This window comes from Scyliorhinus torazame, chromosome 11 (genome assembly GCF_047496885.1).
Source record: "Scyliorhinus torazame isolate Kashiwa2021f chromosome 11, sScyTor2.1, whole genome shotgun sequence".
NCBI classification, from domain to species: Eukaryota; Metazoa; Chordata; class Chondrichthyes; order Carcharhiniformes; family Scyliorhinidae; genus Scyliorhinus; species Scyliorhinus torazame.
This window is the reverse complement of record NC_092717.1, coordinates 135,516,383-135,536,287: the sequence shown is the minus strand read 5'-3', so window position 1 is coordinate 135,536,287 and position 19,905 is coordinate 135,516,383. Positions and strand designations below refer to the sequence as shown.

The 19,905-nt window shown below is 48.4% G+C and overlaps 1 protein-coding gene across 3 annotated transcripts in view; it reads right to left on the bottom strand.

Annotated features, from left to right (window-relative positions):
• LOC140385541 (peroxidasin homolog) overlaps positions 1-19,905 on the bottom strand; it is a 757,374-nt gene that overhangs the window by 18,488 nt on the left and 718,981 nt on the right. For all 3 annotated transcript variants that reach the window (XM_072467791.1, XM_072467793.1, XM_072467792.1), the window contains 2 exons: positions 17,944-18,073; positions 14,444-14,567 (listed from right to left, as the gene is read on the bottom strand). In XM_072467791.1, the coding sequence (XP_072323892.1) occupies positions 14,444-14,567; positions 17,944-18,073 (254 nt within the window). The remainder of the gene's footprint in view (positions 1-14,443; positions 14,568-17,943; positions 18,074-19,905) is intronic.

Genomic DNA, 19,905 nt, shown 5'->3' with positions numbered 1-19,905 from the left:
TTAATTCGCGATGCGTTCGTGGCTGGTTTGAACTCTCCCCAAATCCGCCAAAGACTTTTAGAAAAAGAGTCGCTAGGACTCTCAGAGGCACGGGCCCTTGCAGCCTCACTAGATGTGACCTCGCGAAACGCCCGCGCGCACGGCCCCGACCGCGCGGCAGCCCCTTGGGCTCCGTGGACCCCCGTCGCGACAAACCCCCCCCCCCCCCACCCCACAGGCTTGCGCGGTTCAGATGCCAAGTCATCCCGGGGGAGCCCGCTGCTATTTCTGCGGCCAGGCGAAACACCCCCGGCAGCGTTGCCTGGCCCGCGCAGCGATTTGCAAGAGCTGCGGGAAAAAGGGCCATTTCGCGGCTGTGTGCCGGTCCCGGGAGGTCGCCGCTGTCCCCGGAGAAGAAGGAGTCCTACGCGTTTCTAACACTCCCCAACCCCCCCCCCCCCCCAGCGCCCCATGTACGACCCGCAGGCGCAGCCCTTTTGGGTCCCGGCCACCGCTGTCCCCAGAGTACAAGGAGTCCTGTGCGTTTCAAACACTCCCCAACGCCCCCCCAGCGCCCCATGTGCGACCCGCAGGCGCCGCCATTTTGGGTCCCGGCCACCACGAGGGGAGGAGGGTTGCCGCCATCTTGGGACCCCCCAGCCCTGTGCGACGCATGGGGGCGGCCATTTTGTCCACCCCCGCCGCCATCTTGTGACCCCCCAGCCATGTGCGATGCATGGGGGCGGCCATTTTGTTCACCCCCGCCGCCATCGTGGATGGCAACAATGGACCCCAGCATCGACGGCTTCACGGGGTTCGAAGAAGACGCTGAAGCACTACGACCACGTCTGGCCTCAATGGCGCTGGACCAAGCACGACCCCGGACGCTCCAGACGACGACAATAACGGTGCTGATCAACGGGCACGAGACACCATGCCTGGTCGACTCCGGGAGCACAGAAAGCTTCATCCACCCCGACACGGTAAGACGCTGTTTTTTGACCATCCGTCCCAGTGCGCAAAAGATTTCCCGAGCTGCAGGATCCCACTCCGTACAGATCAAAGGCTTCTGCATAGTGACCCTAATGGTGCAAGGGAGGGAGTTTAAAAACTACAGGCTCTACGTCCTTCCCCAACTCCGCGCGCCTACATTACTGGGATTAGACTTCCAGTGCAATCTGCAGAGCCTAACTTTCAAATTCGGCGGCCCAATACCCCCACTCACTATCTGCGGCCTCGCAATTCTCAAGGTTGAGCCCCCATCCTTGTTTGCAAACCTCACCCCGGATTGCAAACCCGTTGCCACTAGGAGCAGACGGTACAGCGCCCAGGACCGGACATTCATTCGATCCGAAGTCCAGCGGCTACTGAAGGAAGGCATAATCCAGGCCAGCAATAGTCCCTGGAGAGCACAGGTGGTAGTAGTAAAGACAGGGGAGAAGCAAAGGATGGTCATAGACTATAGCCAGACCATCAACAGGTACACACAGCTAGATGCGTACCCTCTCCCCCGCATATCCGACATGGTCAATCGGACTGCCCAATATAAGGTCTTCTCCACCGTGGACCTCAAGTCCGCCTACCATCAGCTCCCCATCCGCCCAAGTGACCGCAAGTACACAGCCTTCGAGGCAGACGGGCGATTATACCACTTCCTAAGGGTCCCATTTGGCATCACAAACGGGGTCTCGGTCTTCCAACGAGAGATGGACCGAATGGTTGATCATCACGGGTTGCAGGCCACGTTCCCGTATCTCGACAATGTAACCAGCTGCGGCCACGATCAGCAGGACCACGACGCCAACCTCCAAAAATTCCTCCAGACCGCTAAAGCCTTGAACCTCACATACAACGAGGACAAGTGCGTTTTTAGCACAAACCGGCTAGCCATCTTGGGATATGTAGTGCGCAATGGGATAATAGGCCCCGACCCCGAACGTATGCGCCCCCTCATGGAATTTCCCCTCACTGCTCAAAAGCCCTAAAACGCTGCCTGGGGTTCTTTTCATATTACGCCCAGTGGGTCCCCCAGTACGCAGACAAGGCCCGCCCCCTAATACAGACCACGACCTTCCCTCTGTCGACAGAGGCTTGCCAGGCCTTCAGCCGCATCAAAGCGGATATCGCAAAGGCCACGATGCGCGCCATCGACGAGTCCCTCCCCTTCCAGGTCGAGAGCGACGCCTCCGATGTAACTCGAGCGGCCACCCTTAACCAAGCGGGCAGACCCGTGGCCTTTTTCTCCCGAACCCTCCACGCCTCAGAAATCCGCCACACCTCAGTGGAAAAGGAAGCCCAAGCCATAATGGAAGCTGTGCGACATTGGAGGCATTACCTGGCCGGCAGGAGATTCACTCTCCTCACTGACCAACGGTCAGTAGCTTTCGTGTTCGATAATGCACAGCGGGGCAAAATTAAAAATGACAAGATCTTAAGGTGGAGGATCGAACTCTCCACCTCCAACTATGAGATCTTGTACCGTCCCGGAAAGCTGAACGAGCCGTCCGATGCCCTATCCCGCGGCACATGTGCCAACGCACAAATTAACCGTCTCCAAACCCTCCACGAGGACCTCTGCCACCCGGGGGTCACTCGGTTCTACCATTTTATAAAGTCCCGCAACCTCCCCTACTCCGTGGAGGAGGTCCGTACAGTCACAAGGAACTGCCACATCTGCGCAGAGTGCAAACCGCATTTTTTCAGGCCGGATAGTGCGCACCTGATCAAGGCCTCCTGTCCCTTTGAACGCCTCAGTCTGGATTTCAAAGGGCCCCTCCCCTCCACCGACCGCAACACATACTTCCTGAACGTGGTGGACGAGTACTCCCGTTTCCCCTTCGCCATCCCCTGCCCTGACATGACAGCGGCCACAGTCATTAAAGCCCTTAACACCATATTCACACTGTTCGGTTGCCCCGCATACGTCCATAGCGACAGGGGGTCCTCCTTCATGAGTGACGAGCTGTGCCAGTTCCTGCTCAACAAGGGTATAGCCTCGAGCAGGACGACCAGCTACAACCCCCGGGGGAACGGGCAAGTAGAGAGGGAGAACGACACGGTCTGGAAGACCGTCCTACTGGCCCTACGGTCCAGGGATCTCCCAGTTTCACGGTGGCAGGAGGTCCTCCCGGACGCCCTCCACTCCATCCGGTCGCTACTGTGTACCACCACTAACCAAACGCCTCATGAGCGCCTCCTTGTCTTCCCCAGGAAGTCCTCCTCTGGAACGTCGCTGCCGACCTGGCTGGCGGCCCCAGGACCCATCTTGCTCCGGAAACATGTGCGGGCGCACAAGTCGGACCCGTTAGTCGAGAGGGTTCACCTCCTCCACGCGAACCCGCAGTACGCCTACGTGGAGTACCCCGACGGCCGACAGGACACGGTCTCCCTGCGAGATCTGGCGCCCACCGGCAACACGCACACCCCCCCGACACCAATCACCCCCTCCCTGCCACCGGCACACCCCGCGACCGCCCCCTTCCCGGGAGGATCGGTCCTCCTCCCAGGTCCGACCAGAAGTGAAGCTGAAGCAGAAACCGTAAAACTCCCGGAGACGATAACACTGGAACAAGCACCACCGCCACCGGGGCTGAGGCGATCGACAAGGACGACCAGACCGCCCGACCGACTTGTGGCATCTGTGTAACACTAGAATGTTGTGGACTTTAACGAGAATTTTTTTCCCTTTTGCCCTCTTACGAATACTGTAAATAGTTCAAAACAAAAAAAAAAAACCCTGTACATACTGTGATGACATGCAAACGTTTTTCCTCCCAGGACCAGCCTTGTAAACCCCTACCACCATGCGAAGCACCACCCCGCCGGGTTCATTTTTAACAAGGGGTGAATGTGGTAGTATGCATTAGGGGTCATGTGGGACTGTGAAGCCATGATGTCATTGGCTGACAGATCCCGGGTCCTGGTTGGCTGTTGATCTCTAGCTCCGCCCTGAAGGCGGAGTATAAGAACCAGGAGTTCTCCCCCGCAGGCCAGTCTGTTGCTGAACTGCGGGGAACAAGTCACGCTTAATAAAGCCTCATCGACTTCATCTCTATTCGTCTCTCGTGAGTCTTTGTGCGCTACAACCTGCAACTGTGAAGTGCTCTCATAACTAACAGGGCCAATTCCTCATTAGTAATAGACTATGCAGCTTGATGCTGCTCACAATCAAAAGGAGTTAACTTGACATATAACCAAGAACAGGGTTCTGTCCTTGAAGTGTTTGGTAGGATAGACAGGCAGCAGCTATAGTTGCCCCTGTTATGCATATCCACCATCTTGAAAGGTGGCGTGAAGGCCTCACGGATGAAAAGCCTCTCACACCCCTCCCCTACTTCCCCCCACGGCCTGGGGTGACCCCCAACCTGCAACACTTCAGTTCCCCGACCAAACCCAACTCCCCCAAGGGGTCTCCCACCCCCTCCTCTGCGAGCACTGGGCAGCAGCTCCAGTGCCCTTGAGCAGTGCATCTGCTCAGATCCCTTCAGCAGCCATTAAGCCAGCTTCACGTTTTTAAAAAGGAGCACTAAATGACACCCGACTGATTTCTTGCTTGGGAGCCAGTTATTTCCTAGGAGGCCTTTACATTCAACTTCAATCTTGCTGATGAGATGGAAATTGCTGCTAATTGGGGTTAATGCCATGGTCACTACATTTGGTGTGATCTGGAACTCGTCAACAGGAGTGTGCCGGTTAGATGGCAAACTGATTCACGCCTGGCATGGATCTCGATTTTGGCCTTTTCCGCTATTTGGCCGGCACGCCCAGGTGCAAGCAGTCATCAAATCGCACCCTTAGTCCCCCAAACATAGAATTTCGCCCAATGCTGTCGCCTCTTTCTGCCGCGAAATAGTAGTAGACACAGAAAACAAATATAAACAAGTATTTTCTAGCTATTTCTATGCATATATTAGGAATTAATAAGAGACACATAGTAACAAATATATTCACCAATTACATGGTCCCCTCACATTAATCCCTGGCCAATCCACATTAATCGCTGCCGGAGAGGGTGGTGGAAGCAGGGACAATAGTGACGTTTAAGGGGCATCTTGACAAATACATGATTAGGATGGGAATAGAGGGATACAGACCCCGGAAGCATAGAAGATTTTAGTTCAGACGGGCAGCATGGTCGGCACAGGCTTGGAGGGCCGAAGGGCCTGTTCCTGTGCTGTACTTTCCTTTGTTCTCTGTAACCCCTGGAAGTAGTACCCATTTTAGAACTGGGTAATCTAAAGAGTGCTCTTATTAAAAGTATATACCTTCTGTCATTTTTAATGGATGATTTTTTAAGTGATGATGGAAAGCTAATAAGCTGACATACGCACATCTTTCTCCCCCACATATACAGTCGCCTCTCCATCATACATACACATATCTCCCTCTCTCTCTCACACACACACACACACACACATCTCCCTCTTTCACCCACACTCATCCTCCTCTCTCTCCCACACAGACTCACCTCTCATACACTCACCCCCCCCCCGCGCTCTCTCTCACACACACTCACGCCTCTCTCCCTCACACACCCATCCCTCTCTCTCTGACACTCACCTCCCACTCTCACTCACCCCCTCTTTCTCTCACATACTCGCCCCCCCCTCTCCCCCCCCCTTCTCTCTCTTCCAGACTCACCCCGCTTTCTCATGGTCTGAGGCCCTCTCTGGCCTCTGCTCTGAATTCTGTTGTGAGACCAGCTCTTCCCATCACTCCACTGCCCATGCGTGTCCAATCAAACTTCTGGAGAAGCAAGCCTCTGATTATATGAGTAGCTTTGCGGCATTTTTCAAATATCACAAATGTACCTATCCTGCTGCAGACCCCCTGGAAGGCCCCTGGGGACCCCCTGGGTTCTGTGGACCCGTTTGGGAACCTCTATTTTAAGATAAATTCTGGTTATTATTTTAAAGTTAAGTCAGTTTATAAAACAAACCAGAATTATAACCTGGTGGAAAGTAACATTTATATCCTTAAGGAAAGAGTGATGCATCTCTAGAACAAGTTGGGTAGAGGTGATATCCAGATTTCTGGGGTATTTAATTAGAAGCCACACTAGGAGTGTTAGGTAATAGGTGAACCAGCTTCAGTGACCAACTTACTTATTTTCTTTATTTTTCAAATGTTCTTATGACATCAGTGGTCAGAAATCGTCACGCCAAAACATTTCCTCAGATGTTAATGTGCTATAAAATTCCTCGGATAACTAATAGTTATTCTATATTCTCCTACTGATGAAATCTATAATGGCAACAGACCTTTCTCTGAAAAAAGATAATTACCTCTGGACTAACCCACCATTGATGAATGATCTGTGGTTCAACGTCTTTAATTAACCTATAAAGGGATATTTAAATAAGTTTTGTGCCTAGAGGAATTAACTAAGACACAATTCATTGTCAGTGACATGAGCTCATTTAAAGTGCTGAAAATATCAGGAAGAGAATGTCTTATTATGATCCATATAATAAAACTGATCAAAAAATGGTTAAATCCACAAAATTTAAAAAACACATAATATTCCCTTCCTTCCCAGTTTAACACAAGGCTGATGTAACCCATGTGAGTTTTCCGACAGAAATCTTCACTGAGATTCTCAGTTAGCGCTTCTTTGACAAATTTCCACATCAATGTTGTTAGAAAATTAATTGTGAGTTTTGTAATACTATGGGATGTATAAAATGAATTAATCTATATCAATTTGAATATTATTAATTTTTAGTGGAACCCAAATATTAAAACAGATCAATTACTATGAGTTGATTCGATAAACCTACATGCCACTTAATCGCTGAAAATAAAAGCAGAGGCATTTAGCAATATAATAATAATCTTTTATTGTCACAAGTATGAAGTTACGGTGAAAAGCCCCTAGTCGCCACATTCTGGCGCCTGTTCGGGTACGCTAACCAGCCCAATATACAAACCGATGTCCTGATAAGGAATGATTTTACTATCTGTCATTTCCAGGGATTGTATCTCAGAAAATATGCCCCCCATGATTTTCTTTCCTAATAAGCACACCATCACCAATATCCTAAACAAAATGCAATCCAATAATGAGTTGAGCATCTCCAATTTTCACCCAGGGCAGCTCTCAGAGCTCTGAACTGCTGAATCACCCATATGCAGGAAGGCATGGTGGCATGGTGGTTAGCTTTTCTGTCGCACAGCGCCGAGAACCCGGGTTCGATCCCGGCCCCGGGTCCCTTTCCGTGTGGAGTTTGCACATTTTCCCTGTGCCTGCGGGAGTCTCACCCCCACAACCCAAAGATGTGCAGGGTAGGTGGACAGGCCACGCTAAATTGCCCTTTAATTGGAAAAATAAATTAACAAATTTATAGATAAATAAAAATGAATCATTCATATGCATTTCAGGAGTTAATTCACTCTATCCACAATTTTGAGTGCACTGGTCAATGAATATGGATTGAATTTTATTTTTTATGAAACCACTAATGCACAATAAACCAGCAGTGGAAAACACTGACCTTGCATCACTTCGGGAAATCAGCTCACTTGAATTAAACCATTCTACCCTTTCACAGATCACTTGATGCTCAGGAAACATGTTGGGCTGAATGGACAAGATATTCTTTGTTAATATACAGCTGTTATTTTGTTAAAGTCGGCCTGAATATTCTGAAGCTTTTTTTCAGAATGCAAGTGCACTGGCTGCAAGGAAGAAGAGATGTAGCTTGTTTTTTTGAGAAAGCAGTTGTGGACATCTGGCTTCACAAGGTGCTTCAAAGAAGGGTGGTCCTCTTAGGAATTAAGTGGTAGCTTCTAGTAATGACAAATGTCCAATATTTGAGCCAAGTGGAACAGCATGTTTCCCACACACATAAGTCACGAGGGATAAAAAAAAAAAATCAGGTTTCAGGGAAGTTGCCAATGTAAGTGTGCTTGCAATTTTAGCATACAGCCTTATGAAGAATGACAACTACAGTTCACTTTCACCTTGATGCAACATCACAGAGGCAAATGTGCATTATTTTAATTAATGACAGCTTATGTTGCTCTCGGCCATACTTCATAGCTATCATAGAAAGATGCTTTTAATGTTGACATGAATTTTGAAAAAAGAGGAGCACTGAGCACACTATTGAGCACACTATTGAGCATACTATTGCCATGGTGGAAGTCTCTCCTTTGAATCAGAAGGGTGCGGGTTGTTGGTATTACGCACAAAATCTAGACATTCAATTCAATTGTGTAGTGAGGACTGTCAGAGGCTGTCTTTAGGATGAAATATTAAATCAAGGCCATGAACTTAAAATATTCTGTGGCACTAATTCAAAGACGAGGAGAGTGTAGCTTTTCCTGATGTTCAGGCCAATTATTATCCATCAGCCAATATGATTAAAGCAGATGATCTGTTTATCATCACACAATATTGTTTGTATAACCTTGCTTTGTGCAATTTGGCTGCTCTGTTTCCTATATTACAACAGTGAAGTGCATTTTAAAAGTACTGAATTGTCTGTAAAGCACTTCAGGATTTTGTAAGATCATGGAAGATGCTTGATAAACATTTTTTTATTAACTGGTAACATAAGTTACCTGCATGCTGCACATTCATAAATACAAAGAGGTGGCTGGGAGGCTAAAAATGTTGGGTTCTTATGTCCATGTGCCCTTGTTTTACGTGCTTAAATATACAGACCAGAGGGGGTCCTTTTATCCTGCATCCATTGAGTCTACGTGAAGAAAGGGTGCTCCCTATCCATGAGTTGTGCAAACAATCGTGCCCAAGCTAAGGGCGAGTATCATCCTATTTTTTCATTCTTTCTCTCCCTACTCATTAATTCATTAAACTCATCAATTAAGTCATTAATTCCCTAACACACTGATAGCACAAGTTGGGGAGTCCTCGTTGTTCAAGTGTAAATTACTTCTGTGTTCAAGAGGTAAGAAAGATTTTATGAAGTCACCCGACTCTTTTGGAAATCCATTTGAAGAATGAACATAAGCTCTGCTTTCTGATGTTCTGTTTCTCATGGTGGAAGTGATCAATTCTTGCTTTGGCAAACACTGCATAAGTCCCCTGTTTTATGCACAGATGCAATGCAGACTGACTGATTTATCTGATGTCTCCAATGGCTCCTTGGAAAGTATTTCTTTAGAAATCACAGCACAGAAACAGACTGTTCCAAACTAGTCTGGAGTAACCTCAATGAAAATATTTTTTAAGGCATAACTTTTTTAACTTCACTATAGCCATGCCCAGGATTCAGCTGCTCGTCCTTCTGCAGCATATTACACAATGCTTCACTGCTTCCGGGGGGGGGGGGGGGGGGGGGGGGGGGGGGGGGGGATTGGAGCCTCCAAAGGCACTATGGGCGGGATTCTCCGTGAATCGGCGGGATCACCCGAACCAGGCGCAAATCACTCCAGCGTCGGGCCCCCCGAAACATCGCGAATTCTCTGGCCGGGAATGGGCAAGTAGCGGTGTGATGCCATTCACGACAGCGTCACCCGTCACGGACGCGCGCGGCGTCACTGCACAAAAGAGGCTGCCCCCCCCCGGAGACCCGGCAAAATGGCAGCCCGCCGCGCAGCGTCAAGTGAGACCCTCCACTGGCTGCCCTCCTTTCCCCCTTCCCCATATCCCTCTTCCCCTTATCCCCGTTCCCCCATATCCCCTTCCCCCATATCCCCCCTTCTCCCATATCCCCCTTCCCGCATATCCCCCCTTCCCCCTATCCCCGTTCTCCCATATCCCCCCTTCCCCCATATCTCCCCTTCCCCATGTCCCCCTTCCCGCATAACCCCCTTCCCGCATATCCCCTTCCCACATATCCCCCATCCCCATATCCCTCCTCTCCCCACATCCCCATTCCCCCATACTCCCCCATCCCCCTTCCTCCATATCCTCCTTCCCATATCCCCTCTGCCCCCATACCCCTTCCACTATATCCCCCATATCTCCCCTTCCCCCCATATCCCTTCCCCCTTCCCCCATATCCCCTTCCCCATAACCCCCTTCCCCATATGCCCCTACCCCATATCCCCTTCCTCCATATCCCCTTCCCCATTTCCCCTACATCCCCCTTCTGCCATATCCACCCATATCCCCCTTCCCCATATCCCCTTTCCCCCATCTCCCCTTCCCCCATATCCCCTTCACCATATCCCATATCCCACTTCCCCCATATCCCCTTCCCCATATCCCCAGCCTCCATATCCCTCTTCCCCCATATCCCCCACCCCCCCTTTCTCCATATCACCCTTCCCCCATATCACCCATATCCCCTTCCCTCATAACCCCCTTCCACCATATCCCCTTCCCCCATATCCCCTCTTCCCCCATAACCCCCTTCCCCATATACCCCTTCCCTCATTTCCCCACAACCCACTTCCCCCCATATCTCCCCTTCCCCATATTCCCTTCTCCCCTACCCCATATCCCTTCTTCCCCCTACCCCCCATATCCCTTCTTCCCCCATAACCCACGTCCCCCATGTGCCCCACCCCCATATCCCCTTCCCCACATCCCCCTTCCCCATATACTCCCTTCCTCCATATCCCCATAACCCCCTTCCCCATATTCCTCCATTTCCCCCCTTCCCACATATCCCCTTCCTTCATATCCCCCAATATACCCATTTCCCCCATATCCCTGCTCCCCCAGATCCCCCGTTCCCCCATATCCCCCCTTCCACCATATCCCCCATATCCCCCTTCCCCCATATCCCCTCTACCCCCATATCCCCTTCCCCATATCCCCCTTCCCCCATTTCCCCATATCCCCCCTTCCCCATATTCCCCTTCCCCCCTACCCCCATATCCCCCTTCCCCATATCCCCTCCCCCATAACCCACTTCCCCCATGATCCCCACCCCCATATACCCCTTTCCCCACATCCCCCTTCCCCCACATCACCCTTCCCCCATATCCCCGCTTCCTCCATATCCCCCATTACCCCCTTCCCCCATATTCCCCCATAACCCCCTTCCCCATATTCCCCCATCCCCCATATCCCCCTTCCCCCATTTCCCCCCTATCCCCACTCCCCCATATCCCCTTCCCCCATATCCCACTTCCCCTATCCACCTTTCCCCAATATCTCCCATCCCCCATATCCCGCCATCCCCCTTCCCACACATCCCCTATATCCCCCCTTCCCCATATCCCCTTCCCCCATATCCCCCCTTCCCCCATATCCCCCTTCTGCCCATATCCCCCTTCCCCTGGATATGGGTGAAGGGGGATATGGGGGAAGGGGATATAGGGGAAGGGGGATATGGGGGAAGGGGATATGGGGGATATGGGGAAGGGGGATATGGGGGAGGGGGGATATAGGGGAAGGGGGGACAGACCCGGCCCATCAGGCATACGATGCCCTCAGGACGTTCCAGGGCGTCCATAAGCCAGGGGCAGACCCGGAACGCCAGGCGGATGGCGACCACATCTAGTGCGAGTGCGCCGACGCCAGCGGGCCATACCCAGCGACGCCAGAAGGGCAGCCACAGCAACAGGCCCCCGTCACAGCCAACCCAGGACACTGACGCCCAGGACACCAACACACAGGACCCTAACACACAGGACCCTAACACACAGGGCACCGACGCCCAAGACACTGACACACAGGGCCCTAACACAAAGGACACCGACGCCCAGAACACTGATGCACACGACGCCCACACACAGGGGACGGATGGATAGGAATCACCACTCCAGGGGACCCCGGACATCGGGTCGGATGCGGAGCACGCCATTACGCCACTGCTATCTCCTACACCCTCCACCATCACAGAGACACTCACCTCAGTTGGACACTTCAGCGATGAGGCATCTGGGACACTAACTGGTGCGCACAACACAGCCGTCCCGGTACAGCAGGAGGAGGCAGGAGCAGCCGAGGGGCCGGGCGGTCGGAGGGCAGCCCGGCGCAGGCAACCATCTGCCGCCCAGACGGGTCCCGGATTCCTGGAGTTACCACACCCACCCGTAGACCTGATGCAGTCACTGACCAAGGGACAACCGAAGGGGGTGACGGCCAGCTTGCGGCAGCTGCAGACGAGTCCACCCGCGTGCAGGAGCAGGTAGTGGTGCCGGTCATGCGTGCCACCCAGGCTGACACTGCACGGGTGGCGTCTGTGGTGGAGGCAATGCATGCGCCGGTGTCAGACATGGGTCGCAGTATGCAAGGTGTGGGGCTTTCCGTGCAGGCGGCGTCCATGGCCCAGGACATGCCTTACCCTCTCACAGGCAGCCATGAGCCAGAGCCAGCAGCATATCACAGAGGCGCTCAACGCCGTGGCCCAGCCTCAGTAGGCAATGACCCAGTCTCTGCAGGCCATCGCTGAGGACATTGGCGCCATTGTAGGGGAGGTCCCGGTACACCGCGACACCTCGGACACCCCACCCTCTTCCGTCCCAGGTGCATCTGGTGGGCAACGGGCAGGATAGGCTGGCAGCTCGCCATCCCAGTCGCCCGAGCCGCAGCCTGGCCCATCTAGGCCGGGCCGCCCCACGAAACGGCCGCCAAAGGGGTCCCGAGTCACAGGGCAGGAATCACAGGAGTCCACCTCCAGTTCTGCTGTACCATCTGGGGAAACACCTAGACGTAGTCATAGGGCCTGTAAGGCCAAAAAATTAGACAGAGTAAGTTGGCACGGGTACAGGGCACAGATTAGTTCTGGGGCTAGGGCACGTGTATGAACTGTTTGTTATTAAAATCACTTTCACACCTACAGAAGGTGCCTTTGTGCTCTGTCCGATGTGTGCGGGGGGTGTGGTGCGAGGTGAGCGCCAGTGTGAGGGGTGATAGAACGGGACTTCGACCCATCCATCCAGGAGAATTGGGGTGGCCCCGGGGCCCATTGCATCGCGCCGGTCCTCAACATTCTCCGAGGCACGCGGCGCTATTCACGTCGACGGGATGTTTTGGGAGCCGGAGAATATCACGGGGCGGCCGGGCGGGCGGTCGGAGTACCCGCCCTATTTCTTTGTCGGGGCCAGATAATTCCTTTATGGTCAATATATTGTTGCCAGAGTAACAGCAACAATTAGTTTTGCTTCTGCAATGTCTTCTCTTGAATTGAAAAGTTATTTTAATATTTATTACTTCATTTCTTTTTAAGCTTCTTTTCCCGTGTCTTGGCCTCTGGTAATATCATATTTGACCAGGCTATCAGAATTTATATTGTGGTTTTCATTGAGAATACATTCTTAAATTCTTCAATAAAAATGTACGACGGAATCTCACCATATTTTTTCAAAGTGGCAGGCTCAGTCTGAAAACTGGCATGTAGCTCTCCAGTTAGACAGGCCAGTTTTCATTCCAGATCTTGAGCCTCTTTAAATAAACAAAATGAGTGGACCTGGTTTAAAGGGCGCCCCGATCACAACTAAAGTTTTACTCTCCTGCCACCCCCCTCCCCCGCCACGGACAATCAAATGGGACTCCCACCCACCCTCACGGAAGTATCCCGCCACCCCACCACAGAAAAATGGAAACCCTCTCCCATGGAGATACCTTGAGAGCCTTCCCCTGGTATCACCCACTGGCTGTGGTAACATCTCGTAAGCAAGGTATGAATATTAATTGAAGGGGATCATGTGGCAGGGATGCCCATTAATAAAACTAAAATGTGGTCAAGTGTATTTAAATAAGGTTCCCACCCTTTGTGGGCACAAACCTCATGAAGACGCTGGCTAACGGAGTAGAAAAATAGGGAAAAGCGGACTCTCCGGAGAGAATCGGGTTTCCTTATTCTCTATGGATTTTCCGACCGCGTCATTGTTCTCTCTGATGGCAAACACATACCGAAAATTACCCCCCCGCCCCCCCCCCCCCCCCCCGGGGTTCTAATTCTGAGCATGTTAATTATCAGATCACTTGTATGAATGACTTTGATTTATAAGTAGACAGCAGTTTTCCATAAAGTCTTATTGCATATGACAGTTGTTAGATACATACTTGTGGGGGCAGGAGATAGGGGGTTCATTTTCAACTTAATCCTCACGGCAGGAAACTAATGGCGTTGAATCGTTGCTTGCTGTACCCGCAGGACAATGTTACTTTTCATTCACTCCGGAAGTGCAAGGCCCCGTATTGGCAGCCGGAGCTGCAAGGAGTACTCTGGGGCCCTGCTGCCCCCCTGCAAATCGCAGAATCACCCTGAACTTACTCCAGGTAAGTCCAGAGTGATTCACGCGCGTTTTTCGCGGGCGTGGGAACATAGCCCCATTACTGGAGAATTCTGCCCACATTGTCTCTCACCTTCAGATATATTTTGTATGTTTTGCCTGGATAAGTCTGCAACTATATATAATTGGATTGGATGGATTGGATTTGTTTATTGTCACGTGTACCGAGGTACAGTGAAAAGTATTTTTCTGCGAGCAGCTCAACAGATCATTAAGTACATGAGAAGAAAAGGGAATAAAAGAAAATACATAATAGGGCAACATTTAAATCCCAATAATAACTGTTTTAGATTATTTTTCAAACCTGTCGCCGAAGGGAAGTGATGGTCTTTTGTACTTCGACCACAAAGCTGTTGAAATCTTGAGGAGCCTCGTGATTACTGGGAAAAACTGTTGAGTTCAAAAATTCACTGAAGTCTTGCTTCTGCCTGGTATTCATAGAAAGAGATTATCTTTTAACTTACAAAGAAATGGTTACAGTCGTGAGCAGATGAATTGGGTACATTATAGTCAGTGAATTCTTAAAATTATATCTAGGTTGTTTTAGGTTCCCAAATAAATCAACAAAATAAAAAGAGTAACCAATTTTCCCCTGATAAACTCCAAATGCATATATGTTTATTTGAAATAGCTTTTTGTATGGCTCTTTTTCAAACTGACTAAACAACTCTCTCCCCCACTTTATAGCTGTTCATTCAGTTTTTTGCCTTGCCCACCACTTTTCTCCTGAAGGTGGTGCCTTATTCTGTGTTATGATAACCATAGGTGTTAGCAAGCTACTATGTGTGTGAATATAAACAATAATGTTCAGCTTGGTTTGGTCCTCACCTGATGTTCCCAATCTTGCAGCAAGCTGGTGTTCGGCCTCTTCAGCTAGAACGAAGATGCTGAGGCCATATGTAAGTAACATCCCCAGTGCCACATCAATCTTTAGTAAAATGCACATTTGCAACCATTTTCTCATCAATGCACAGCTTGTCAAGAATCTGTGTTCTAGGTCAGCCTACAGTCTTTTATTGTTCGTCATCAGGATCACATTACAATTATGGATTGGGGAAGGCCATTCACTCCATCTTAATTCCTCAATCTACAGAGATTGTAGCATCATCTTGGTTCAGCATCTAATTCTTTCATAAAGCATTCCAAGATTGGTGCCTCACTTCCCCAACTGAGAGTTTGTTCATACAATGATTATTCCTTGTGTGTAAAAGAATTTCCTGACAGTCATCCTAAATTCAGTTTTTATTAAATAGAACCTGCGCATACAATTTAATCTAAATTAATATTCCAGACTAACATATTCCATTTCTTAAACTACTTTATACAGTTTTATATGATTACGTTTCATGCTTCTCCTTTTCAGGCTCCAAAAAAAAGGTAATTTATTTATCACTAGACAGGATAAAGTCAAGATGAATCAGCCGGCTGCTTTGCACTGTACCCGATTATAATTTCCAATGACGAAAATTAAAATTAAAATGGCCATTTTTCACCTGGTAATATAAATTCAGATTCTACACCCATCCCTCCCAACCCTTCTCAGTTATTGCTCATAGTTCAGTCTTTGACTCAATATACTTGACTTTGAATTGCCCTCTGAAGTGGTTTAATACACTATTTAGTTCTTGGCAATGACTGCTGGTGTTTCTAGAAACACCCATTTTCGAAGAATATATCCCCCCCCGCCAAAGAGATGTCTATTCTCAGGAAGGCCCACCATAATTGGTGCCACTCAGGCACTTGACAGGACAGCGGCAAGCCTTACCTAGAACCAAGGACCCCAGAGGGGCAGTATTGTCTGCCAAAAGAAGTAAGCCATCAGAGGCCGGTAGCGCCAATGCAGTGATCGTGACTGCTGCTGGTACCACACTCACTGATTGATGTTAGGAAACGGATAGCAGGGTGGAGATTGCGGGTGAGGGGTAGAGGGGTCAAGAGCAAGTGGCTCTCAGTAGCACCACTCCCCTCCCCAAACCAACCCGATGCTGAGTCACTTGATTAAGCACAGTGTGCATTTGAATGAGGGGCCTCCCCTGGGAGCCCACAAGCAAACACACTAGGATTTCTTGTCATGTTCCCCACATGGCAAGCCCTCCAGCTGCAACTGGGTAAACACTGACAGTAGTGGGATGAGGCCCTTAAGTAGACATTAATAACTTAAGTTGCAAATTGGCCATGGGCAGGTAAGACCGGCCTCCCTGCCAGTGATAAATCAGGGTGCAGGAGGGAAAGTGACATGGTCCCCACCCGTCATCCTTTCAGTCAATTAAATACCGCCCCCCCCCCCCCCCCCCCCCCCCCCCCCCCGCCACCAATTTTGTCACTGGGGAGGGCACAAGATTCATCCCTATCTGCCGATCAGTTTTCACATGTAGTACTTTATAATTGTCTGCATTAAATGCCACCTGCCATTATTCTGTCCATTGTTATCCCATTCACTGTCTCTTTCTATAAACAAACTGCCCCTTTCAGTGTGGTGGTAATACTTTCAAATTTGACTTTTTTGCATTAAGTTTCTGTAAACGTACCACAATACAAGTCCCAGCATCAAAGTCTAATGGGGCATTTCTCAGTATTTCTCAGCACCTTTTATAAGCTGTTACTACTATAAATTATAAATTTAGGGCCAAAGAAGGCCAAAAAGAATTTGTTTGTTTGATTTTTGTTTGTTTGTTTTTTTCCCCCCCTCCTGTGAGGTGAAGCCCTGCCACATTTATCTACATGTAGCAGGGGACTAGTGTGCTGCCATCATGCCCATTGTAGCAACTGAGTAAAAGAACACAAAAGAACTCAGGGAAAAAGAAAAAGGGGGTGTACTCCAAAACGACGAACGGAGCACAACCCAAATAGAACAAAAAGGAGAAACGAAAACTTAACAAAAACCCGTCAAATCAATGTGTGAAAATCAGGGTCAATGAGGCAGTCCAACCCCTGCGGCGCCCACCGAGCCAGGAAAGCTTCGAGTGTGCCCGTGGACACTGTATGCTCCCGCTCCAAGGACACCCGGCCGCGAACGAGGCCGCGGAAGAGGGGCAGACAGTCGGGCCGGACAAAGTATTTCTCAGCAACTGACGATAAATTCTTCAATGAGTAGTCAATGATTCGGAACCTTCAGCCAATTTCTAATCCAATACTGGCATTTGCCATGAATTCCTGATAGCCTTTCTCAGGGTATTGATTTCCTCATATACAATTCACCCTTTACTCCGACAAGGGTCTTCAACCTTATTATAATTTAATATAGCGAACAAAACATTTCATGTAGCTCAGGACAAAACGGGATAACCTCATTGTAGAACCCGAACAGGAGAGACAACAGGAACACACGGCAGGGTAGAAATGAATGACTGGTTTCTTATGGTGTACACAAAATCAAAAAACTACTACTCCTCTCCCCAAAGGGCCACCTTCCCTGAACTGCACCCAGGACAGGGTTTTAATACAGAGTTGTTGATAAGTGGAAACCTGCCCCCAATTACCGGGGGAGTTCATACTAAGCTATGTAAGGGGGAAATCAAATGAAGCACAGTCCTTGCCCCCAGCAGGTCATAACACTCAGCAGTGTGACTGCATTACAAAATCTGTGTGTGAAATGTTCACAATTTGCACAGGTACAAGTAATATAATGTAGTCTTTCACATAAGTATAGTGCTGATGACAGAACTATATCTTATCCCATTTGGGAACATTTTTTGGTTCAAAACCATGTTGTGTAATCAGACCATTGGCTGGTGCTTCACTGTTTTCTTTGTCTGCCTCCTGTCAAATAACATCTTTCAAGATCTCCATCCAAAAGATACATACCTTCCTTGTTGCTTATCAGACCTAGTTGCAGCATCCTTTATACTCTTATCGTCTGGATAACTGAACTCTGATGAACGTTTGCTGCGGAACTGATGTGAAAGTGCATTGGACTGTTCTCTTGGTCTACAATCTGTGCAAACAAACAGAGTTCATTTTGTAATACATCTTTCATTGACAGCAACATCTTTATCTCTCCATACCAGGGATGGCCGCAATTCTACTCTCTTTTGTACTGTCATAAATCTCATATTGCTATATATTAGCACAAAATTTACCGTATTTTGCAAAGATCATCTAAAACTTGTTTTACTGGTTTTGATACACTTTCCAAATGAGGAACATTTGAAAAGCACTGCCATGCAACTTTCAAGTAATAAATAGTACTTCAAGACCAAAACAAGGAGAAAATCATTCTATGAAGGCATGGCCTTTTAATCTATTCATACCACTAGGAATTTCCTTGGAGTAGCTCTGGTTCTGCCGCCATAACTTTACCAGAAATGTATGGGAGCCCCATTTAAACAGGTTAGTGTGGCTTCCACCACATATTCAGTGAAGTTACAGTGGTGGGTGAAGCAGCTGTGAGGAAATTCTGGACTTACTCATAGACCAGTGGAGGATACAAATAATAACACTATAACCTTGAAGAGAATATTAGAGCTTTTAAAAATAAAACCGTAAAAGGGTCAGCAAGTCCAATTATTTGTTTCATGCAAAGCATTGTTTCTACCAGTCTCTTTAGGTTCAAAGAGCCCAAAATCCATACTGCTCATAGAATAAAGAAAAATACAAAACAGATGTTACTGCAACATCATTTCTAATCTCTGGCATTATGCAAATGTTGTTTTGCCTTGAACTAAAAAGTCCAACTGAATAGAAGCATAAAACTCATATGCAAATTAATGACTAGGCTATAATGAAAACAGCATTGACTGGCAGTCTGGAAGAAAGGCAAGAAAGATTGGCATTCAGCACAGTAGATGGCAGCAAGTCAAGCCATGGAAGAATAATTTCTGACACTTAATATTCAAAACACAGATCATATCCATTACTCCCATTATTTTCTTTTGCTGTGGCAATTTACAACTCCTCTGGGCCCACCTTTTGTTTCTTCACTTGTCTAATTTTTGCCTTTTTGCCTTTCACCTTGAAATCTTGTTGCCATTTCACCTCTCCTGAGTTCCATGGTTTCACAAACCTTCCCTTTCATACTTTCCCCTCACTCTTTTCTGACTCTATGCTTGTTTAAAGCCTATTATATCCCTAACTTTTTCCAGTTATAATGTACCTCAAACTTTAACTCCTTTCTCTCTCTACACAGGTTGTTGGATCGGCTGAGTACTTCTGGCATTTGCTGTTGGAGATTTAATTATATTAAAGATCATCTGATGCATAAAATTAATTTTAAAACACAGTGTTGAATGAAAATCCTGATTTCCATAGTGTAATCTCCATTGATGCAATAGAGAGAGAGAAGCCAGCCTTAGATAACAAACAGTGACAGGCAGGGAGTTGCACAGACATGCATTTTGCATGTCGCTGTTAATATGCAAGCTACAGTTAAAAATTAAGTTTACTGTGTTGCAGTTTGAAAAGTATATTACTAATGGCTGTTTTGTAATTAGATTAAACAGATTTAGAATCATTTCTAATCAAAAGATTCAACTTCAATTTGTGAATATATTCTGTATGAACATTGCGCTTGTGTAGCATTTAACATATTAAATTAGCCTTGATGTCTATCTGCACTTCGCTAAAAGCTTTTAGATGTTTGCACAACAATGACCAGAAATCTGGAGTACAACAGCCTCATTTTGCTTTACATTCTTAGATTATTCCTTATTAGTTAACTTGTTGATATAGATCTATGCTGTAAGCAAAAGAGACGTAATCAGAATTTTGATCAGTTTATATTTCAGACTTTCTTTTTAACTGAAACAAGCTCTCTGTTACTTCCTAGCC